We start from the raw sequence: 19,101 nt of genomic DNA on the forward strand, positions 1-19,101 counted from the left end.
GATCTGCTCCCGAAACACAGATCGTGCAACCTTCATATCCCCCAGTCTCAGCTTCTCCGACTCAGAACCCAAACTCTCAGAGCCCAGAAACTCTGCTCCATAGGTACAGATCTTATAGTCTCCACATCTTGCAGGCTCAGAACCTAGGACCCAGAAACCAGACATTCAGAGCCCAGAGACTCTGCTCCTGTGACACATACCCATAGCCTCAATATCTCCCAGGCTCATCTCATGGGACTTAGGACCCAGACCCTCAGAGCCCAGAGGCTCTGCTCCTGAGACTCACATCTTATAGCCTTCGTATTGCCCAGGCTGTGACACTACGACTCAGTACCCAGAAGTTGATACCTCAAATGCTCTGCTCCTGAGGCATAGATTTTATCTGCTTCACTTCCTATATCCCGGGCTCAGATCCCAGCACCTAGAGCCCAAACCCTCTGGTCCCAGATGTTACGCTCCTGAGAATCAGATTTAATAAAATCCATATATCACAAGTTCAGGTTCTGGGACTCAGGGTCCAGACATTCAGACCCTAGAAGCTCTGCTCATGAGAAACAGATCTTATAACATCCAAATCTCCCAGGCTTACCTCCTGGTACCTAGGACCCAGACCCTCAGAGCCCAGAGGCTCTGCTCCTGAGACACATATCTTATAACCTCCATATCTCCCAGGCTCACCTCCTGGGTCGTAGGACCAGACCCTCAGATCCCAGAAGCTCTGCTCCTTAGACACACATCTTATAACCTAATTTCTCCCAGGGTCACCTCTTTGGACTTAGGACCCAAACCCTCAGAGCTTAAAGGCTCTGCTCCTGAGTAACAGATATTATAGCCTCCTTATCTCCCAGGCTCACCTCCTAGGACTTAGGACCCAGATCCTCAGAGCCCAGAGGCTCCATTCCTGGGACACAGGTATTATAACCACCATATCTACCAGCCTCAGCTCCTGGAACTCACAATCACAAACCTCTGGAAGATTCCCAGAATCTGCTACTGGGCCTCAGAGTCTGCAATCCATACTTGTGACCCAGGGACTGCTGAAATCAGCCTTCCATTATGCATGCCATGGATAAATGTCCCCCCATGATCACCTTGTTACCTGCTCCTGTTTTCTCTTACCCTCCTGTGATCAGCTGAACACGCTTTTGGCTGTTGGCGTCATTAATAGGAGTAGCAAAGCAAGTTTCTGCCCTTAGAGCAAATGTATCATTATCTTGGAAGTCTGTCACAAGGCCAAAATAAAAGGCGGTCCCGACGGGCACTTCTTGCATGCTCGTCATAGGCTGAGTGTAGGAAGTATCCCAGAATGCTGCCATGGTTACATTGGCTGCACCGTCTGCTCCTCCCAATGCTATGGACACAGTGCTGTGAACACAAAGAACAGGGGAGAAGAGAAATGTAAGCAATGTATGCCTCTGTAATTGCCCTGACCACGAGCCATCAGTGAGTGATAATTGACACTTGGTAGGTAACAAATGGTGTGTTATACATGTGGATACTTAGGTGTGGAGTGGCATGCCTGGCAGTAGCATTTAACTTGAATCGTTTACCAATAGATTGCGCAGAAAGTATACTTGTGATTCACACATCTCATCGCACACACCCAAGACAACATCTACACAAGCACAAACTGAGGGTTGGATTACTGTTAAAACCATAGATTTCTTGATTAACAAAAATCCCAAAACACCTGTATTCTATGGACTTCCGAAAGTACACAAACATCTCACCAATCCACCCTTTAGAACTATCATGGCAGCAACAGATAGCATATTCGACCCTTCTCTAAATATCTGGACAACTATTACAACCTATCGTCCAGTCATCAACAACCTATCTACGGGATACGACACACTTTCTGAACATATCAGATAATGTTAAAGCTATCGAGAACCATTGGAGATTGTTCACTCTCGATGCACAATCACTGTACACACTGTACACTGTATCACTAGGATTTGTGGAAGGAACAACCAGCAGTGGGAGCAAATAAAGCTGAAGTGGAATCATTCACTGCTAATGGGGAGGGGGGGTTCTTCACCCCAGATATTATCACATTGGGAGAACAATGAAGAGTGAACACAGTGGGGGCTGAACAGAGGGCAAGAGAGCCGCAATCCACAGGGGTTTCAGGTAGGTTTGAGAAGAAAGGATCATTTCCATGGCTGAATACTTTAGCATTGGCTGAAATGCGGGCATCCTTTTACAACTATTCTATCACGATTTTTAACTGTGGGGCTTGATTCAGGACTCAAGGCAAGCAGTCCACCCAAGCTAGTGGGTATTCCCCCCCCCCGTTGTAAACACCTGTTACATTTCTTGCCCCTTCCTGGGGCAAATTGATTAGACCCTAAGGTATGGGCACTCTCTTTAATTTCAAAGATAGCCTCCCCCATAAAATTGAAAATGGTGCTGGATTTATCCCCCACACCACATCCAGTTTCAGTGGCACGTTACCTGCCATGGCTCAATGAGGGGTGCGGGGGGGGGGTTGGGAGGCCTTCTTCCTTCTCGCGGCTAGTATCTTGCACTCAAACCTAGAATAAAAGTGCTCTGACATGTTAGACTGAAGGGTGAATGGTTTACAGAAGAGTAATGGCGGGTAGGGTGAAGTAGGCGAGGGCTCCAGCACCTCCATTATAATGTTCCAGGGATGCACAAGTATCTGGAAGCCAGACAACAGCCACAGCAAACCCAGCAAACCCCCAGCCCAGCTTGGCATACTCTCACCTCCTTGACACCATGGGGTAAGCCTCAGGTAATGTCTTATAGTCCAAAGATCCTGCACTTCGCTTTTGTTCCACACACTGCTTGTGTAGAACATCCGTGTGGTGTGAAACACCCGGCACCCTTGTCCCCTCGTGGGATTCGGCCCTAGCGGGGACTGGAGTGGGGATATGATGTGGGTGCGTGGCCAGGTGCTCCAGTAGTGCAATGAATGGAGGCCCTCCAGGGCCAATATGCGTTGTACACACCCAGCACCCTTATCCCCTTGCGACTTTGGCCCTAACGGGGACTGGAGCAGGGGATATAGCGTGGGGGCTTGGGGAGGTGCTCCGGCACTGCAATGAATGGAGGCCCTCCTGGGACAAAATGCGGTGTACACACCCCGCGCCCTTGTCCCCTCGTGGCTTTGGCCCTAGCAGGGACTGGAGCAGGGGATATGATATGACGTGGGGGCGTGGCCAGACGCTCCGGCACAGTTATGAATGGAGGCCATAATGCGGTGTACACAGTGGCGTAACACAAAATGTGGGGGCCCCCCTGCGAGCCATGCTGAGGGGTCCCCCAACTCGACAACAAATCATGGGTCGCGCCACACTCTGGACCGGCCTAGATTGTCATGCTTGAGCAATACGCATGAACGTGCTGCTGAAGGGGTATGCAGCACACTGCACTAGGAGAAAGATATAAATATGTGTTTTAATGCAATATACAGCACACTTTCTGAGATAAATTGGCTATAAAGCCAGAGTGTTTGCAATTGTTTTGTAGGGTAACACAATCCAATACATGCAAGTCACCAACAGTGCACAGGAACATTAATGCTTTGCTATTATAAATGCCACAATGAAAACATGTCCAACTGGCTGCATAATGTAGACCAGTGTAAACACGTAATAACATTATAGTAAAGCATGACAGGCCACATTTAGACATACCTAGAGTGGTTGCACCAAAATGCCACTCCAAGCAATAACATGCATCAAGAAGAGAGCACACATTAAAGCGTGTGTCTCCGCAGCCTCTAACAACACGGCCAAACTCTTTAAAATCTGCAAAGAACTGGCCAATCCTGTTGTGGTCTATACCTCTCCTGTTCCCTCCCAGGCCCTCTGTAAAGCTCTGGCCTCTCACTTCTCTGCTAAATCTCAGGACATCCTGTCCTCTATCTCCTCTTCCTCTCTCGGCCTCCTTTGGTCATCTCTACCTCTCCTCCTCCTTTTTCCTCTTTCTCTCTGACAACACCTGACAAGGTTTCTAGACAAGTCCGATCTGTGAAAGTGTCATCCAAACAGGTGCTCCGTAGCTCCTCCGGAACCGTCAAAGACCATATTGACACCCTCGCTCCAGCCTTGGCCGATTTCTGTAATCACTCTTTCGCCACTGCAACATTCCCCTCTACCTTTAAGCACTCCCTTGTGCACCCACTCCTCAAGAAGCCATCTGCTGATCCTACCTGCCCGGCAAACTATTGCTCAATCTCCATCGCCCCTTTCCTGAGCAAACTCTTGGAACAGCTTGCCATCTCCCAGCTTACTCTCCACACTGAATCTGTTGGTTATCTCCATGACCATCAGTCTGGCTTCAGATCTGTCAGAAACATGGAATCTGCTCTCCTTAACACCTGTGAAGATCTGCTCTGTAACCTTGATTCCAGCATTCCTTCTGTTCTCATCCTTCATCTTTCCTCTGCTTTTGACAGGGTCAACGTCACCATCCTGATCAATCGACTCTGTGAGAACCTGGGCATCACGGATGAGGCCCTAGAGTGACTGACCTTCTTCCACTTGGACCACCCCTCCACTACCAGATCCATCTTTGTCCCATTCTCTCTGCCACCTCTCTCTACCTATGGTGTTCCCTAGGGCTCTATCGTCTCACCCTAGTTTTCAACCTCTACTTGGCCACTTTGGCCTCCCTGATCTCTCCCTTCTGCTCTAACTTTCAGTGTTATGCGGATGACTCAGCTTTCCTTCAGGCTCCCCTCAGCCTCCTCTCCTCTCTTGCTCATTCCTGACTGTCTAGCCACGATTCAGGATTGGTGCGCCTCCAACGATCTCTGCCTTAATGTCAGTAAGACGGAGATCCTTCTCATTGGGGCCCTTGCCTCTGCGTTTCCTCTCTCACTATAGCAGTCCGCCTTGGGCCCTCTTCCTTTCCCTTCCTGCGAGGCAACAAACCTTGGTGTCATCTTCAACGCCGCACTCTCTTTCTCTCCTCACATCTCGGACATCGCCAAGAAGTCCCACTACCAGCTGCTCCTCCTCAAAGGGACTCTTCCCTTTCTCACTTTCCACCAGAAGCTCACTGTCTCCAAAGCCCTGGTTCTCTCTAGCCACTTTCTGAGTCTGCCTTCCTCTAGTTTCCGTCATCTGCAACTAATCCAGAACAGGACTGCAAGACTTACCCTTGGCCTCAAGCCCTGGGATCGTACTTCTGCAGCCCTGAAATCTCTCCACTGGCTCCAGGTGGCTGCAAAGAACCTTTGCATTGTCCACAAGGCTTTCTGGGGCCGGGGCCCACACTAAATCCAATGCTCTCTTCCAAAATACCTTCTTTCTCTAGCCCTTCACTCAGCTATCTCCAACTCTCTAAGGCTTAGACGTTTCTCCAGGCAGAGAGTGGTGGTAGACCTCTCTCCTCTTCTGGTGCCTCCCTCTGGAATGGCCTCCCTGCCCCTCTCAAACTTGAGCCGGACAACCTGAAGTTTTGGAAGCAGATCAAAACTTTCTTCTTCTCTGCTGCTTTCTCTCTCTCTTTCTCTCTCCCTCCCCTGCTGACCTACCTGTCTGCTTTACCTACTGGCTGCTTGGCTACCCTCAGAGTCTCTCTGAGTCCAGGTTCTTCCTTGATTGGTCACCCTTGCACTGCCTCCGGGCCTACCATGCACTTAAGGGCTGTAACTGTAACCCTGCAGTCCCTTGTTCTCCTTGCACAACCAATAGCTGCTCTGCCCTGGCTGCACTTACTCAGAGCATTGCTGCCCTGTTTTCCCCTCTCCTCTCACTTGCACTTCTATCCCTCCCTTCCCCCTTGTACTTCTCTTTCTCTCAGTGACACAAGGCCTAGTGAGAGCTTTTGTCTTGTCCTCCCTCTATCTTCCCTCCCTTTGTGTACACTTGTGTACAGGCGCGTTATAAATGACTTGTATCATATCATATCATTTTATCACGGATGCCTAGAAAAATATACAATGCTGCAGTAAGAAATGGTTAGACTAGCAGCACCCAAATGCCAATCTAGCCAGGTAATTAAAGTTAGCAGGACTGCTTTATCAGAAATGTCCAGTTAAAAGAAAGTCATACCAAACTGAGGAATGACTAGATTGGCTGCACCAAAATGCCTCTCTAGCCACTAATACCACATATCATGCCTGCTTAGCCTGGACATGGACATCCATTATGATTTATCACACAATCCCGCCCCCCCACACATCCCCTCTCCCTCCCACCTAAAACCCCAACCTCCACAATCGGCTCCTTGGCCCAGAATTACCTCCACGTCCCTCTTCCTTGTCCCAGAGCTTATGTATGAGGCTCCTTGTCTCAAAGGTAAGTACTGGATGAGGAAAAATGGGACTAGGAGTGATGAAGATTACGGGTAGCTAAATCAGGCATTACCTCCATGTACCTATACCTCTTCCCAGTACTTGTGTATGAGGCAGAGTGCCTCACACACAAGTACTGCCTCATACATAAGTACTGGGACGAGGAAGAATAGGGTTAGGACTAAGCAAGGCATTAAACACAAGCAGTGGCGCAACACCATTGAGTTGACTGTGCTTCAGCACTACCCCCCCTGAATTGTTGGGCTATATTGGCTCAACCTGGCTAACCTTTAGAGCAGTGCCGGACCAAACAGGACACAGATATTAAACGGCACCTGGTTTTTGCTGTTAACAAGAACCCAGCAATTACCAACGTAAAGCATTTCACTGTTAGTACCTGCATTCAAATGCCACATTGTTAAGGCAATTGAAATCGTGATGCGGGTTTAGTACTTGCATGCCAGGGGAGTCATTGGAAGGGTAGAGAGGGAACAGGATACTTAAAGGAGAGAGTTAACTGCTTGTAACATTGAATCTGCACTAGAATAATCTCATTTAAATGCGTAAATAAGTTGGATGCCCCACACAAATAAGTATTCCCATCCCCACTGCCTGTGAAGTTAGCGCCTCTCCCAACATTTGAAGGGTTAGCCCCCCCGAAAGGAAGGTTTTGTTGTGCCCCTGTACCCAAGCACACACACACCATTCACCATATACACACCCAGTCATCCATACATTTAAGTGTGCACCCTTTCACCATACAGGCACACTCAGGCAGCCACCCGTACATTTAAGTGTGGACCCTTTCACCATACACTCACACAGGCAGCCACCTATACATTTAAGTGTGCACCCTTTCACCATGCAGGCACACCCAGACAGCCACCCATACATTTCAGTGTGCACCCTTTCACCATACACACACAGGCAGCCACCTATACATTTAAGTGTGCACCCTTTCACCATAGACTCACACATGCACACGTCATGGAGTTGAGGGGAGCACTATTACTTCAAAAAGAAACTGGGGCTCATTACGGGTCCAGTGGTAACTGTGCCGGTGCTACCACGGGGTGCTGCCTGACCCTTAAAAAATTACTAGCACCTGACTCAGGCGCCGGTAATTTTGTTAATCCTCAGACTCCACGGGAATGGGGACAGGAAGCACCTGCACCATTGTTAACAGTGCCGGTGCTTCTGTGACGGGTCTGCCTACCGTGGCTGCTGTGCCTGGCAGGGTCAGACCTGTCGGGCACGGCAGCCCTGGCAGGCAGACCTGTAATATGCCGGTCTGGAAACAACAGTGCCTGTAAGCTTACCAGCACCATTGTTTCCTGACTGGCATGGTCAGAATGAGCCCCATTGTTTCTTTTTTAAGTCACTGGGCCTCATCAAACCAAATGCGGTGGTAGTGTTATTACTGACGCTTTTAATGGTCCGCCAGATCATGTCCTTGACGGATTTCCCCCAGGCTCAGAGCTGATTTTCGGCGCTATTACCACCAGCGGGACATCTGCTGGTGGTAATAGTGTGAATTTTCTCCATTAGGCCCAATGGGGAATGAGGAATTCCCGAAGGGGCCCAATGGGGAATGGGCACTAACCGTTCTGGCAAACCCATGATCCAGTGCTAATAGCGCCAGGAGGTTTGGCGGTAGGGCTAATAGCACCAGTGGCAATACCACCGGCGTTACCACCCAACTCGTGATGAGGCCCACTATAACTTCATAAAGAAGTTATTTCAGTTAAGGACTGAACCATAACCAAAATAATTTCTTTATGAAGGCTGAATGATTTCAAAACAAACTATTTCTTTTTTAAGTCATAGGGCTCCCCCCGTCCCATGACATGTAGGCCTCCAGTCTAGGGTCTTCCATGTCATGGGGTAGCGAGGCCCTAGGACTTCAAAAAGAAAGTTTCTTTTTGTAGTCACTCTGCCTTCATGAAGAAATAATTTCTGTTTCAGAAATGTTCTTTATGAATGCAGAGTGAATTTCAAAAGAAACTTTTTTTTTTTAGAAAAAAATATTTTCATTTTTTTTTTATTGGGGCCCCCTCCCAGGACATGTGCTGGAGGGGCCCCCGCACCGCGGGAGTTGCGGGGGCCCCTGTTACGCCAGTGGGTGTACACACCCCGCGCCCTTGTCCCCTCGTGGCTTTGGCCCTAGCGGGGACTGGAGCAGGGGATATGATATGACGTGGGGGCGTGGCCAGACGCTCCGGCACAGTTATGAATGGAGGCCACACCCCGCGCCCTTGTCCCCTCTGGCTTTGGCCCTAGCGGGGACTGGAGCTGGGGATATGATATGACGTGGGGGCGTGGCCAGACGCTCCGGCACAGTTATGAATGGAGGCCACACCCCGCGCCCTTGTCCCCTCTGGCTTTGGCCCTAGCGGGGACTGGAGCTGGGGATATGATATGACGTGGGGGCGTGGCCAGACGCTCCGGCACAGTTATGAATGGAGGCCATTATGCAGTGTACACACCACACGCCCTTGTCCTCTCGCGGGCATTGGTTACTAGAATCTTATTGCACCGTTCCCGCAAACAAGGTAATTCTGCATGTAACGGAACACTCTTAACTCGATTCTTTTCATGTAATTTCACGTATCCTAACAGCGCAATGCTTAAAGAGGTGTTTGTTCCATTGAAACAGTGTCGCCAGAATATAATAGTTTTAATACAATCGTAGTCGTGCACACACGTCTCTAAATGACACATGTAAACATTTCCCAATGCTTGACATCTGATCATAACACGTCTGTCGGTTTCCTGAATCTATGCAGATTCACATAACCCTCATGTCTTGTTAGATTTAGGAATGCCCAAACGTGGGCCACTGACGGGAGCTGGTTCGACCCCCATAAAAGGACACATCTCTTCAAGCCAGCTGAAGGCGATAATACCAAATAATTTTAAGGGCTAAAATAACAAAGAGTCACACTTATACATTCTTTAAAAGTTTTTAATGTGGCTAGGTGTTCATAATTGTTGTTCCTATCCTAAAGTTTCAACTTTTTTTCAAATATTTGTTTGAATTGGTAAAAATTCATCTTTCAATTAATTTAGTGACGCACAAGTGATTTCTCCATTGCGTTACTAATTAGTAACTTAAGCAAATTCTAATTTAAGCAAAGGCCAAACAGGATCGTTTATAGCTTTTATATATGGTATTCCCCACTTCAATAGTACAAGTCCTGCCAATGTAGTCAACCCCAGCTCCAGTCTAACTGTCCCTACCAGGACACACTGGGGTAAACCTACACTTCTCGCATGTTCAGCCATGCATACTTAATTGCCTAAATCGCCTCAAGTTCACACAAAATAGACAGGATGAGGTTCTGTTTATATACCAATATTACACCTTTCAAACTATATCCAGCTGTCCATTCTGCAAATGTCTTAATCATTGTCATTATTACCAATGCTTGTTTACATTTTCTAATAATCAATTCCATGTTATTTTGCCCCGAACAGATTTCATAGCCCAAACAGGTGTAAGTGGACACCTGCTCATTGGTACCCTGGGAGAAATGCAGTGGATGGGGGCAATCGTCTGCCGAAGTTGAGTACGAACCCATTCTCCTTTGCATACTCACTCAGTTCCCTTGCAGATCTTTTTAGGCCCATCAATGTATGGTCCACTATAATCACATCGTCAGCGTAAGGCAACTATGTGTGCCTGACCTATTTTAGGTGGCACATTCCTAAACCTCCGATCAGCCGACGGGGAGATCGGCCAGGTACTCGTGCCATCATCAGCATAAGAACGGAGAATAGCACAGGGGCAACGTGTTGGTCTTGGAAGCAAGACCAAGCAGAGCAACAGCGGTTTGCGCTTGGAAACCGAACTCAGGTACGGTATTAGGTGTCTTATACAAAACCAATGAAATAAAAAAATCATGCAACTGCACTAAACGACTAAGCAGTTTTCTAGGTATATTCCGTCTCTCTAACTTTAGCCACAATAATCAACTACCCACTTAATCAAAGGCTGCCTTATAATCCACATATAAAAAGTACAGTGGAGGCACATATCAATGTAATTAATGTCAGTATGCTATGACTATGAGACGTGGCAGAGCCAGCATGAAACCCTGTCTGAAAGGTGCTTAATAAATGGTCTCCTCCACCTAATTCTGCAGTTCCTTTAACATAAAGGTTGGGAAGACCTTACTTAGTACGTCCAGCGTGGACATCAGCCTGTAATTAGAGGAGTCCGTTCGGGAGGGGGCGGGGGTTATATACTGGAATGAGCACTGCTTTTCTCCACGACTCCTGTATTTTCCCATCGTCACAAACCTTGCTAAAGAGGGCCACTAAAATGGACCCAGGGATCTCTGGATCTCTCAGCAGCACTAGATTGGATAAGCCTTCTGCTCACGGTGCCTTAGATTCTTTTTACCTACTTATGACTATTGTTACACTTTCAAAATCAATCCCTATACTAATTGTCCCTGGGCCCCAGGGGTTATAGGAAACCTGTGTATTGTGAAAGCCATACGTTCCGACAATATACTTCGTCCATCCCCACTCACTAATGGGGTTAGCAATCATGGCTGCTTTGTTGCCATTTACACATTTTATTATGTTCCAAAGTCTTTTGTATCCCCTTTTCTTAATATCGCAAACATTGTCGGCCAGAGAGCATCTTTAATTGAAAAGTGCCATCTCTTGACCCAGTTATTGCACTGGTTCTTGATTTTTTTGTTTAGTACTGCCTTCTCTTTTTTACTAGTTTGTCTCCTGTTAATATGTCTTATATCAAGCCTTAAAGAACTTTTAGCATCCCGAATTTCTGTATCACAAACATTTGCGTTAATCTGCCCCTGTTTTACGAAATAGGTAACCCCAACTACTGCTATAGTAGAGGTAATATACTCAAAGCATTGACTGATTAGCCGCCATATCCTTCAAAGATAATATAGAGGCATCATCAAGTGCCGCTAACGGGTCACCAAAAGCTATTCAATTCCTTTCTGTCCATGTTAACTTATTACCCCCACTGTTAATGTCAGTGTCTCCTACTTTTTTATTGCATGTCATGTCCCAATCCAATTTTAAATGTAAAGTAAGAGCAGCGTGATTGCTAAAATTATAAGTGTCGACTTTGAGGTGGTCATCACAGGCAACTGCAGAGATCCCATTATGTTCCTTATGGCTACAGACACTTCACTCCTGTAGAAAACAGGCTGCTGGTCTGTTCATATAAGTCCAGAGACACTTTTCTTAAATGGACCACCTCTAACTGATCCCGCGTTACTGTAAAAAATATTCAAGTGTGGCCTTCTTATTTCCACCCGTAAGGCATTCACCATAACAAAGTCCCACTCCTCCATACATCGTGTCCAATACATACCCTGCCTATTAGAGACCTTCTGTAGCGTACTGCTCTTAGCCATAACATAAACCGTCTCTGCGACACCCTGATGGCCTATACCGTGAGCATTCAGGTCACCACCCAATAGTACAACATCATCGCTGTTATCTGTCTGCCGATCAACTAGCAAGTTAAATGTGGACTTGTGGATACATTCCGTTTGGGAGCCACCGGGTGGTCATAAACGTCTTGTTAGATGTTGCAATGTAACAACAGGGTATAATTCTTACTACTCGCAGACTTTGCTCAGTGCCGATTTGGGGAACTCCTGTCCCGCCTCCCGACAGATCTCTTCGACCTCCGTGGCACTGCAGACTGCTTAGATACTTGTGCCGCACTTGCCGACGCCTTGTGCAGTAGAAGGTATCAAAGGCAGGCAGATTGTGGAGGGCTGATTGCCCAGCCTAGAGCAATCAAATACAATCTACGAGCTCCAGCTACACACCTCTTGCTGCCAAACTGCTTATACACTTGTGTCACACTTGCCAAAGCGTGTGCGCAATGCATGGTTTAAAAAGAGATATGAAAGGCAGGCAGATTGTGGAGGGCTGATCATTCAACCTAAAGCAATCCATCATGATGTACGAGCTCCACCTACACACATCTTGCTGCCAGACTGCTTAGGCACTTGTGCCGCATTTGCCAAACTGCCATTATGGAATCACACCTCATTGGCCCCATGTGCCTGAACACATAGTTTCATTATTAACAGCAATCTCTACTTCTGGCAACATATCAACAAAAAAACACAAACCTCCTTGTATCAACAAGCAATCCTTCAAGAGATAAAACTCTTCCTCCAACCTGAGGATTTATGAACCACAGCCCAATCCTGGTAATCTTACATCTTGATGGCGGGAGCACGCTCTTTACTGGCATCCCAACCACACCCCTGCCTGCATTAGGTTCATTCGACATGCCACTGCACACCTCCTAATGGGACCTAAGACATTTCTCAAGATCTCCTGTAGCCAAAAAGAATTACACTGTCACCCCTTCAAATCCAAGATACTCTTCAAAACTGCCTGCACCATATAAGCCACCACTACCCAGTCACGTTCTAATCACCGTCCTAGCTAAAAAAAAATCTTGCAGGCTCAAGAGGGACACACTTCTCTAGGAATCAGAGCATTATGGGTCTTGAGACTAAACTGGTACGCAAAGACAAAACCAGAAAACGGGCCTTCTCTTGCTATGCCCCAACCAGCTGAAACACTCCCTGGATCACAATGAGGGCAGCTCCAATGCTCCTGCAGTTCATGAAGAAATCAAGACTCTGCTGTTCATGCAATACATAGAGGTCTCGTAGGACATGGTACTGCTAGGTATATATAGGTATATACCACTCCTGCAGTATGGATTATCCAAGATATTATCACCTGTGACCTCCCTTCTCCTAACCTCTAGTAATCCCAGACGCCTTGCACAGCCCTCCGTTCCTTTCTAGCTAGGTTCATGCTATCTAAACCCAAATACATACTTCATACACATGCCTATCCTACCCCTCTAGCCAAGCAGTTATCTTTTAAGTTCTGCCTTCATGTGCCCTGAAAATTCACCAGGTTATTAAATCCCTGCCAGCTCAGAGAGGAAGATGTGCAGGAGGAGATAGAATACGTCTGTTGGGATGCACATCCAGACCACCGCCCCTCCTAGACGATTTATATTGCGAAAAATATATCAAAATATGGCAATGAGTATGCGACAGTGCAGGGAGCAGGGGGGGGGGGTTTATGGGTGGGGACAATTGGCGGGATTGGAAATCACATAGGGGGAAGTTAACCAGTAGTGTTGCAGTATACATATATGCATGTCAGTCATAACATGAATTAATACTGCATCTACAAGTAGATCTGAACCCTTTCAGGCCATGTTTTCACAGAAACACAGAACAAGGCCTTATCCCTTGCCTCATCATGATGGGGGCACCAACGTATGTGGGATGAGAAAAGGGCTGCTTTGTTCACAAGGACCAGGCTGATCTCGAAGTTGGCCACTTAGTTCATGCTGATAACTGGGTGCATGTCACGTGATTAGGATCGAAGGTAGGTTGATGCCAGTTGATGTTAACCAACTACCTTACAGCATATTTTTAAATGCACATTCAGCGCACCTGGCGCTGTAGGCCTTTCCTCCCCATGCTTCCTCCCAAGCCCAATCCTGCCTCCCTAGCCCTCCCACTTGACCCGATTGCCTAGGGAACCCTGTCCAAACAAATACAAAGTGCACGGCGTTCCTGACGGCACCATTCCAGCCCTCCCTGCGGTTCAGGTGAGTTGGGCTGCACACGGAAGCCAAGGGGCCTCCAAATCCCATGATGTGCTGTATTTTTATTTTTAAATGCACATTCAGTGCACCTGGCGCTGTAGGCCTTTCCTCCCCATGCTTCCTCCCAAGCCCAATCCTACCTCCCTAGCCCTCCCACGTGACCCGATTGGCCCCTCGCCCCATATTAAGAACCTTCCCAGGGCAGCCCTCTGCCCGGCAGCCCCAGCGGCTAAGGGCCCCAAGGCAAAGGGCGGCTCCAATGGAGGCGGCTCCAATGGAGGCGGCTCCAGAAAGTGTCTGCAGGTGTCAGCAGGGGAAGCAAAAGAAGACCCCAACCAACAGACACCACCAAAACTGTAAGTGTGGCTCGGGTGGGGGGGGTTGAGCAATCACTCTACTACAGAAAGCCCTCGTCACTCTAGCTTGCCTCTCCATAACGTTACCTGCGATAGAACTACAACACACATACTTAAAGAGATTAGTTACCACCTACCTAAAAACACTCTTGGCTGCACTATAAATGTTGCACTGCACTACGCACTAACATACTGCTATGTTATGTTACGTGGCATTTACATAGCGCTTTATATACCATTGGTAGGTCCGCAAAGCCAATGTTAACTGACCTATAGATAACGGTCAAGACTTGCTTATATCACCTTAGATAGGTGCAATAATCGTTAGCCTGCGCATTATCTAAACGGGATTGTGAATGTTAGCAAGTGCACACACAGAAGGAATTCTTAATCTTAGCCTGTGCCACTTATAGATAGAACAGTGTATGTTAGCATGTGCACACACAGAAGGAATTCTTAATCTTAGCCTGCGCCACATTTAGATGGAACTGTGAATGTTAGCATGTGCACACACAAAAGGAAATCTTAATCTTAGCCTGCGCCACATCTAGATGGAACTGTGAATGTTAGCATGTGCACACACAGAAGGAATTCTTAATCTTAGCCTGCGCCACATCTAGATGGAACTGTGAATGTTGGCATGTGCACACACAGAAGGAATTCTTAATCTTAGCCTGCGCCACATCTAGATGGAACTGTGAATGTTAGCATGAGCACACAGAGAAGGAATTCTTAATCTTAGCCTGCGCCACATCAAGATGCAACTGTGAATTTTAGCATGTGCACACACAGAAGGAATTCTGAATCTTAGCCTGCGCCACATCAAGGTGGGACTATGAATGTTAGCATGTGCACACACAGAAGTAATTTTGAATCTTAGCCTGCATCACATCTAGATGGAACTATGAATGTTAGCATGTGCACACCCAGAAAGAATTCAGAATCTTAGCATGCGCCACATCTAGATGGAACTATGAATGTTAGCATGTGCACACACAAAAGGAATTCTGAATCTTAGTATGAACCACATCGAGATGGAATTGTGAATGTCAGCATGTGCCACACTTAGAATTGACAACATTAGCCTGTTCCGTATCTAGATAGGATTGTGAATGTTAGGATGTGCACACAGAGAAGGAATTCTTAATCTTAGCCTGCACCACATCTAGATGGAATTGTGAATGTTAGCATGTGCCACACTTAGAATTGACAACATTAGCTGGCGCCGTATCTAGATAGGATTGTGAATGTTAGCATGTGCACATATAGAAGGAATTCTTAATCTTAGCCTGCACCACATCTAGATGGAATTGTGAATGTCAGCATGTGCCACACTTAGAATTGACAACATTAGCCTGTGCCGTATCTAGATAGGATTGTGAATGTTAGCATGTGCGCACACAGAAGGAATTCTTAATCTTAGCCTGCACCACATCTAGATGTAATTGTGAATGTCAGCATGTGCCACACTTAGAATTGACAACATTAGCCTGTGCCGTATCTAGATAGGATTGTGAATGTTAGCATGTGCGCACACAGAAGGAATTCTTAATCTTAGCCTGCTCCACATCTAGATGGAATTGTGAATGTCAGCATGTGCCACACTTAGAATTGACAACATTAGCCTGTGCCGTATCTAGATAGGATTGTGAATGTTAGCATGTGCGCACACAGAAGGAATTCTTAATCTTAGCCTGCTCCACATCTAGATGGAATTGTGAATGTTAGCATGCACCACACTTAGAATTGACAACATTAGCCTGCACTGCATCTAGATAAGTTTGTGAATGGTATCATTTGCACACACACAGAAGGAATTCTTAATCTTAGCATTTGCCACATCGAGATGGAATTGTGAATGTTAGCATGTGCCACACTTGGTCGGAATCAACCTAGCCTGCGTTGCATCTAGATGGAATATGATTGTTAGCATATACCACACTCAGATGGAATTCTCAACTTCATTCTGCGCAACATCTAGACAGCAATGGGTTTTTTCTTTGCATATACCACACTCAGATATAATTCTTAAGTTTACTCTGCTCAACATCTAGATAGAAATGTGATTCAATGATTGACATGTGATTCACCGAGCGTGGACTGCCCAGCGTACAATCATGAATCAATAACCAACTCACTAACAATCTCAACCCTCTCCATACACCTCTCAAACTCTAAACAAACACAACCACAACTCTATAGCACAACAAACCGCACAAACTTCACTACACTGCAGCAACAAAACAAACATAGACTTGCACAACAGTACACGACGGCTACCGAACAGAAAGCACTCCAAACCCAGTCAACGGACCCACTGGGCAGAGGCCACCAACAGCACATCACGGCTCTTTTGCACTTTTCCAGCTTATTCCCACTAACCCGCTCCTCTCCCTCGCCTCTTTTTTTATTCAGAGCCGCCAGAGCGCCAGGGGACCACTCCGGTGGTGATAGTGCGCGGTAGAAATATCCATTAACATTAACATTCCATGATGGATGAGGACGCTACTCACGTGTTGTGAAGATGAGCGAGAAGACAGAGGAACCAATTAGGGAATGGGCTATATGTAATCATTAGTATGTATTTAGGGAACATCCAATGAGGGTGGGGAATTAACACTGTATATCAAGTGCGTCATGAATGATGATTTGTGTATTTATAACCTGAATCTTGTACGAAACACGTCAGAGAGCTTTTTGGCAGTGGATTTGTAATGCTGTGTCACTGTATTCTTTCGTAAATTTGGAAAGATGATATCATGATTAGTTTAACACATATATTTTATTAGCACATTTTATGGATAACTTAAGCCTGACTTTCAAGTAGTTATTCAGACATAATTGACAGCGGTCATATGTTTTTCAGAATGGTGAATTGTCAAACCCAAATCTTACTCTATTGCTAGAGAACAGCCGTCTTGGTTACTAGGTCGGATGAAAAGGGTTGCCTAGCAAGAAGGGCCAACCTCTGCATGCCAATTGGCACTCACCCTAGATTCCAGCTGGGGTAGAAGTGCACTGTGGACTCAGCAGGGGAGAGGGAAGGCAGAAGCATAGTGCAACATGTGAAAAGGTGTTGTGGCCGGGGCACTGCAATAGTCTAAGTGACAAGTAACTAAGGCTCCGATTGCACATTTACACTTGACAAGGACATGAATGGATAAATCCTCTATATAGAATGGTTAATATGGTCGTAAAAAGTAGAGGAATGGTAAACAGAAAAAAACAGAAGTAGTGGAACACTGCTCTCCACCGTTCCCGCTCACTTCGATCACTGGATCCCAGCACACCGGCCGTGGATGCCCAGGGATGTTGCTTTACCGAGGGTGACTGCATTTTCCTTTGTTCTCTGAGAAAGCGGACATGATCGCTATTACACGATGGCTCCCAATCCCATGTAAACACCGCCTATCATGGTCGACAGAGAGACTCTGGGCATCAGGTCTCCATCTTGTGGTCGATAAATGTTCAAAAGCCGTGCTACAAAAATGCAATTCTAGGGATTCACCTAGTTCACCACAAGCAGAGGGCACTATATGGCTTCATTCTGGTCTTACAAACGCCAGATCAGGCCCAATTCCAAGGCACGTCATCTTGTTCAAGCATCGTTGCACTGGCATTGTGCCAAGTCAAGGTTACAAACAGGAATAGAACCATTCCACACTTCGAGGGAAGATCCGGCTTCCAGTGAGGGTACAGACACAGGAGCTTCAAGGAAATCTCTCTTTTACATCGTGCTTGTAGATATGGAATATCACTACTCAGTGTCAACCAGAAGCCTCACGTTACACTCAAGGCACTGATTAGAATTCCAGAACAATTCTAAGGGGTTCACTCGGAAAATTCAGCGCAATCATCTATCCAACTCCCATCACAGCTTGTGAGCTAGGCCTGGCACAACAATAGATATGATATGATATGGCATTTATAACGCGCCTATACACCAGAGTTTAATAGGACTCGGGCAAGTGGCTCAGCCCACGGAGCAGGCACAATGCCATACAGGATTACTTCCTGTTACAATTGGGATAATCAGTGCAAAACTTTTAGGGCCCAGGTATCAGCCGAGCGTTCATCGGCACGAAGAGCCTGGCCAACAATGCTCCCGGCAAACTATAGGTATCACATCTTCCGCAACAGACAGTGCATTACTGCAGCAATGCACACTAAGGTACACAAAGGAAGACAAACGCCGAATGGGGAACCAGGAAACCTTCATCAAGATTCACAGCATTCATTGTGATGGCAAACCTGCAGTGCTAATCACGGGTGCGTTTCTAAATGGGAGGCACCTGGAGGCAAGGCTTTTGCTCATTCGCTTATTTAACACCAATGTGCATTTTTACCAATAAAGTAATAATGGATGTCAACAATTGACTGTTATGGTTTCTCTTAAATCTGTCAACAGCAACAGTTACTTTGTATAGATATATATGTTTGGTTTAAAGTTCACACTGATTGCAGATTCACTATCAAAGGTAATCGTCACTGTGCACAGTTCATTATTTAATTCTGACAAAGCAGACTATAATTTACTTCTTAAATCTTCTTAAAAGGGGACATCAAATATGACATTTTGAATAGGTTCCACTTTGTTCATCTGGTGACCCCATAGTTTAATAATACTTGCTATTGCTGTATTTCTAATTCAGCTTTAGACAATCACATTTATTTAGATCTCCCACGTATGCTAGTTTCAATTTCCTACTTCAGGTGCATTTCAATCACAGTCCCTCTTGGTTATAACCAACATCCTGGGGATACCATTTAAATATATTTGCAAGTATTTCACATAGTCTAAATATGTTCTATTGCTAAGAAATAGG

At 46.4% G+C, this 19,101-nt stretch overlaps 1 protein-coding gene across 4 annotated transcripts in view; it reads right to left on the reverse strand.

Moving 5' to 3' along the window:
• LOC138503214 (pancreatic secretory granule membrane major glycoprotein GP2-like) overlaps positions 1–19,101 on the reverse strand; it is a 233,365-nt gene that overhangs the window by 131,373 nt on the left and 82,891 nt on the right. For all 4 annotated transcript variants that reach the window (XM_069622799.1, XM_069622802.1, XM_069622801.1 and 1 more), the window contains exon 7: positions 1,120–1,365. In XM_069622799.1, the coding sequence (XP_069478900.1) occupies positions 1,120–1,365 (246 nt within the window). The remainder of the gene's footprint in view (positions 1–1,119; positions 1,366–19,101) is intronic.

Source organism: Ambystoma mexicanum, chromosome 11, assembly GCF_040938575.1.
Source record: "Ambystoma mexicanum isolate Mex_15411 chromosome 11, UKY_AmexF1_1, whole genome shotgun sequence".
Classification (NCBI taxonomy): domain Eukaryota; kingdom Metazoa; phylum Chordata; class Amphibia; order Caudata; family Ambystomatidae; genus Ambystoma; species Ambystoma mexicanum.